At 52.5% G+C, this 5,686-nt stretch overlaps 1 protein-coding gene across 1 annotated transcript; it reads left to right on the top strand.

The window, feature by feature from the left end:
* Nucleotides 1-523: 523 nt before the first annotated feature.
* Nucleotides 524-4,990, top strand: PIM3 (Pim-3 proto-oncogene, serine/threonine kinase). The gene is made up of 6 exons (XM_072360236.1): nt 524-862; nt 1,067-1,176; nt 1,269-1,319; nt 1,526-1,889; nt 2,968-3,144; nt 3,354-4,990. The coding sequence occupies exons 1-6, from the start codon at nt 778-780 to the stop codon at nt 3,536-3,538; spliced, it is 972 nt and encodes a 323-aa protein (XP_072216337.1). The 5' UTR covers nt 524-777; the 3' UTR covers nt 3,539-4,990.
* Nucleotides 4,991-5,686: the final 696 nt, after the last annotated feature.

Here is a 5,686-nt window from a genome sequence, read left to right as displayed (position 1 = left end):
ACTCAGGCGGCGATAATGGCGGCACCCCGCCCCCGCGCGGCCCCACCGCGGCGCCGAGGCCGCGAGCGCCCTTCCCGCAGCCCGGGGCGGAGCCGTTCCCGGCGCGCCGCGGCATTCCCGCCCCGCCCGCCGCATGCAGATGAGGCCCCTCCTCATTGGCCGCGCCGGGAGCCCTTTGAAAAGGCAGCCCCTGATTGGCCACCCGGAAATGTTAACGCAAATAGGGAGAATCTCCCCCCCCCGCCCCGCTTTTTTTTTTTTCGGGTCTATTTTTTGGCAGCGATCGCGCGGGACGCCTCAGACGGATGTAACGCTGCGCGCCGGTTACTACAAACAAGTAGTCCCCGGCCCCCGCCCTCCTCCCGCCCGCCAGCTCTGCGGGGCGGGACGAAGCTCTACACCCGCGGCCGCCGCACCGCGGGCGCCCCGCTGCGGAGGGGAGGGGGGGGCCGGCTGGGCGGTGGCGGGGAGAGGTGTTTCCCCCTCCCCCGCGGAGGGATATCCTCGGCTCGCTCGGCGCGCTCTGCCCGCACCAAAATATTGGGAGTTAAGAGGCGGCTCCGCGGCGCCGCCGGCTCAGAAGCGCGCGGGCAGGCACGGCGGCGGCGCGGCTCCTGCGCCCGCCACGGATCTACTGCGGCGTTGCCCAGGGGCGGGCGGAACACGCGGCCCCGGCGCCGCCCGGCTCTGAGCGGCTCGGCGGAGCGAGGAGTTGGGCTCGGAGCCGCCGGGATCTCGGAGATACGAAGAAGATTCGGGAGGACCCTCCGCCGCAAGATGCTGCTCTCTAAGTTCGGCTCGCTGGCGCACATCTGCAGCCCCGCCAGCATGGACCACCTGCCCGTCAAGATCCTGCCGCCAGGTACGGAGCGCCGGGACCTGCGCTGAGCTTTTATATAACCGGAGAAGAAGGCTTTCGGGGGGAGAAAAAAAAAGAAAGCCGGTCGCCCTGTGCCGCACGGACGTAGCGCCTTTCTGGGATTTTTATTTTTCGTGATTTTTTTTATTATTTTTTTTAATCGTTATTTCTGTTGGAGCCGCCACTAACGCTGTGTTTCTCCCCCAGTGAAAGTGGAGAAAGAGCCCTTCGACAAAGTGTACCAGGTGGGCTCGGTGTTGGGCAGCGGCGGCTTCGGCACGGTGTACGCGGGCAGCAGGACGGCCGACGGGCTGCCGGTGAGCGCGGGGTGCGGGCTGCGGGGCGGCGCGGGGCTGCGGGGCTGCGGCCGTGCCCGCTGACGGCGCTTCTCTTTTCCCGCACCGCTCAGGTCGCCGTGAAGCATGTGGTGAAGGAGCGGGTGACCGAATGGGGCACGATCGTAAGTCCGCGGGGGCCTTTGTGTGTGTGTGTGCGCGTTGTTGGCGGGGGGGTGGGGGGGACATTGGGGGGGAGGCTGGTAGGTCTCGGGGTTGGAGGGGGGGACACGGGCTGGGGGGGTTGGGGGCTGCCGGGTGTCGCCGCCGCCGCAGCGCCGCGCCCGCCCCTCGGACTGCGGCACGGCGCTGACCGCGGCCCCGCGCACAGGGCGGCGTCATGGTGCCCCTGGAGATCGTCCTGCTGAAGAAGGTGGGCTCCGGCTTCCGCGGCGTCATCAAGCTGCTGGACTGGTACGAGCGGCCCGACGGCTTCCTCATCGTCATGGAACGGCCCGAGCTGGTGAAGGACCTTTTCGACTTCATCACGGAGAAGGGCGCGCTGGACGAGGACACGGCACGCGGCTTCTTCCGGCAGGTGCTGGAGGCCGTGCGACATTGCTACGGTTGCGGCGTGGTGCACCGCGACATCAAGGACGAGAACCTGCTGGTGGACCTGCGCACGGGCGAGCTGAAGCTCATCGACTTCGGCTCGGGGGCCCTCCTCAAGGACACGGTCTACACCGATTTCGACGGTACGTGCGTGCTCCCCCCGCTCGCTGCGTTCTCTTCTATCGGGGCCATCGGTAACGGAAACCTTTGGACCCGACGCGGCTCGGGGTGTTCGGTTGCGTAGGAAAGGAGCGATTCCGGGCGGTGACGCAGCAGTTTCTATTTCCCTGCCTTGGAAAAAACGCGTTTTTTTCCTAGAGGGCGATCTGTTTACAAGGAGCCTTCGCAGTGTCGGATGTTTCCGGGGTGGATGCGCTGTTTTTCTGTGCGGAACTGTTTTTAGCCCCATCCCCCCCCTCTTTTTCCCCTTCGTGGTGTCCTGGAAATCCCGCATTGCAGATCGCGGAGCGGGGGATTGCTGCTCTCCCCCCTAAACGCACAGCTCCAGGCTCCGCTCCTCAAAGCGGAGTGCATTGCCCTAATCGATTCTAGCGAGGGCAGCGTCCCCCCCCTCCCCTCCGTTCCCCCCCCCAGTCCATCCTCGGCCGCCGCACTCCACATCTGTTTGTTGTGAAACCCGACCCCGTGCCACGTGACCCCGCATCACCGCAGCGCTGTTGTTTGGTATCCACGGAGCGCTCCGGGGGCGGCGGCTGCGGCAGAGCTGCACGGAGCCTTTAAAAAAAACCAAACAAATAAATAAATAAAAGGGTGAGCGGCCTTATTTTGTTTACTGCCCGCTGGAATTGGATAAAGCGGCTTAGCCCCGTGTAATAAGGCGGACCTGAGCTTCACCTCTTTCGCCGTCCGCCCGCCTCCTCCCCGCCAGCCCCCTTTGTCCTTTTGTGTCTATTTTTGGTGTGATGCTGCAGACGCCACGTGGTCAGTGAAAGGGAGCTGCCTTCGTCAACAGCCAGCTGACGGCGGCTCCGGCTCTTTCCCTGCAACCAGCAGCGCTGCCAGGCCTTGGTGTCACCCGGCACTGACCGGGAGTTACAGCACTGCTGGACTGGGGCCAGACAAAATCAGTGCTTTTGACTTGCTTTTTTTAATACTCCCATAAGGCTGCATTTATGAACCTAATTTAGCTCTGCGAGATGCCCTTGAGTAAGGGGAAGGCACTCTAATCCTCGATTTTTTTTGTTGTTGTTGTTCTTTTAGGAACAAGAGTATACAGTCCTCCAGAGTGGATCAGGTACCACAGATACCATGGGAGGTCAGCAACAGTATGGTCTCTGGGAGTCCTCCTTTATGATATGGTTTGTGGAGACATCCCATTTGAGCAGGACGAGGAGATCTTGCGGGGACGATTGTATTTCAGGAGGAGAATTTCACCTGGTGAGTTGTGTAGGGAGTGAGTTGGGAGGGTGGGAGGGTTGCCTTGCTTGTGTGGTTTGTTGTTGGGGGAAGGGGTGGGGATGGGGTGTAGGTTTCTTTATTTCCTTAATTCTTAGCTTAATTTATACACTTGTTTTGTTTTTTCTTGTGTTTTGATTTTGATATTACTTATTTTCTAGTCTAATGGTGCTTTTTTGTTTTGTTTTCAGAATGTCAACAGCTGATCAAATGGTGCCTTTCACTGAGGCCTTCAGACAGACCAACACTTGAGCAAATTTTTGACCATCAATGGATGCACAAATCAGAAGTAGTGAAGTCTGAGGACTGTGACATAAGGCTACGGACCCTTGATACCGATGTATCGAGCACAAGTTCAAGTAACGAGAGTCTGTGAATGGCTAAGGACCTCGCACTGGGAGGGGAGCTACAAGCAGAAAGACCACAGTGCTGCTGCCAATACGTAGGAGGGGCTAGAAAAATGCATTCATTATTCTGTAGTTGAATCTTTGTCTGAGGGACTTGATTTTATTTTCCCCTTTTGCTGGTTTCTGCTTTGGAATGAGAGATTTCCTTTGGAAACGCTGATGTTTAGAAGTTGCAGGCCAGTACTTAGTCAAAGACTGACCTTATTAAGAAAGCAGTGACCTCTTGAATACATGGTAAACTTTTTTGCTCTCATAGAGCCTGGACTAGATTTTATTTGCTTTTGAGTGCCTTTTTGAAAGCTGCTTCAGTGGGACTTTCTTTTTTGAGCTGTGTATGTCCAAAGAAGATCCAGTTCATCATAGGAATTTGCTCCCTTCAGACTCAGTGCTGGGGGAAGCAGCTCCTATAATGCATTGGAGAACATGTTCGGTGATTGAATGAAGTAGTCCCATCCACTGGTGATGGAATACTTGAACACAGACATTTCACTCCTGCCCCCGCCCCTTTCAAAATCCAACCCACCTCTGCTGCTCAAAATATTTCCTATAGCCTGCACAGAAATACAAACAGGTATATCAGCATTTTCTTTTTTATCGGAAACATTTATTCATGTTTCCTTTTATCATCTCTACCACTGGGCATGAGAAGCCCCTTTCTCAACTCCCCCCGGCCTTTTGTCACCCTGCGAGTCTTAAGAGTATGTATGGGCATGTTGAATGCACAATCAATGCAATATTCAAGGACTTTACTTTTTTTCCATACCTGTATAATGTGTTTATGTAAACTTGGTTTTCCCATGTACTATACAGTTATTTATTGTTTGAAGTTTAGAAGATCTCCCACAGGTTTCAGCTGTGGCTATTTATTTGGTTAATTTATTTGGTTAGAGTTATTCAACACTGTGCTTTCCCTTCCTTCTCCCCATGGGAAGTCTAGTGATTTGCCCATGGCACTTTTTTTCTGCATTCCTGTCAACTTTTGTTTAAAAAAAAAAAAAAAAAAAAAAGAAAAAAAGGAAAAAAAAAAAAAAAAAGAAAAAAAATATTTCTGACCTTATCAACTTTTGTTGGAAGATGAAAAATTGTTGTACAAAGTCTAATTTAAGGGAAATAGAATGACTTTTTAAAGTTAGTCAGTATGCCTTTTTGTCTGGTATTGTACCAGAAATGTAAAGTAATGCTGTTTGGAAGGGTTTTAAATTATTGACATTGTACAGTCTCCGTGCATTGGCTCTGGAAGGTAGAGTGGCAGAGTCATAAACCTTAATTTATTTTAATAGCTGTGTTTCTGTGATCTGGTTGCATTTATGCAGCTTGGATTTGGATTTTTTTTTTTTTTCTTCTGTTCAACAGTGTGAAATGTATGGAGATCATATTTTTTATACAGGTATTTCAATTAAACTTTTTTTGTATATAACAGTTCTGTTTGTGTGTGTGTGTAATCCCTTTTGTCTTCACCATTGCTCTTGAATCCAGCTGGGGAGCTAGAGTGCTCTTAAGAACTTCTCTTGTAAATGCCAACAGCATCCAACCTGTAGTTATTAGGCCTATGCTGTCTACCAATGTCCATTCTGGAAGGGTTAAGCAATCGTTCATCTTGGCTGTATCTACTTCTTGGTTACCTGGTTTGATGTTGAACTGTGATAGCTATATGATGCAGCAGCACTAACAACCTACATGAAGGGGGGAGGGCCTGTGATTATGTTTTGTTTTTTTTTTTTTCAACTCTGTAAACACTGAATAACTGAAATACCACTGTACTCATTGTCCTTAAACACAACAAAGAAGTGTTTCTGTACTTGCTCATGGTGACTGTTTTCATAGTTGACATGTTTACTTTCCATTACATTCCATTTCCTTCTTCCCTCTTACCCCTTCCTCCTGGGGGTGGAAGGGAATTTCCTGTGCACTTACAGGAAGAGGCCAACCAGTATGCTCAGAGAGTGGGGTGCCTGCTTTCCTTCAGCTCCTTGTTATCAGAAGTGTTTGCTGTGTCACTTGGTAAAGTGTCAGTGAAGGTGAAAATTAGCATTCACAGTGAAGAGGAGAGAAATGCCCTCAGCGTTCATCTTCCTACACTGGGAATCAAGTCTTGCAGCTTGGTGTTTATCCTCCTG

The sequence above is a fragment of the Excalfactoria chinensis genome, chromosome 1 (assembly GCF_039878825.1).
Source record: "Excalfactoria chinensis isolate bCotChi1 chromosome 1, bCotChi1.hap2, whole genome shotgun sequence".
Taxonomy (NCBI): Eukaryota; Metazoa; Chordata; class Aves; order Galliformes; family Phasianidae; genus Excalfactoria; species Excalfactoria chinensis.
The sequence above is the reverse complement of the archived record's forward strand: the minus strand, read 5'-3'. Positions and strand labels throughout refer to the sequence as shown.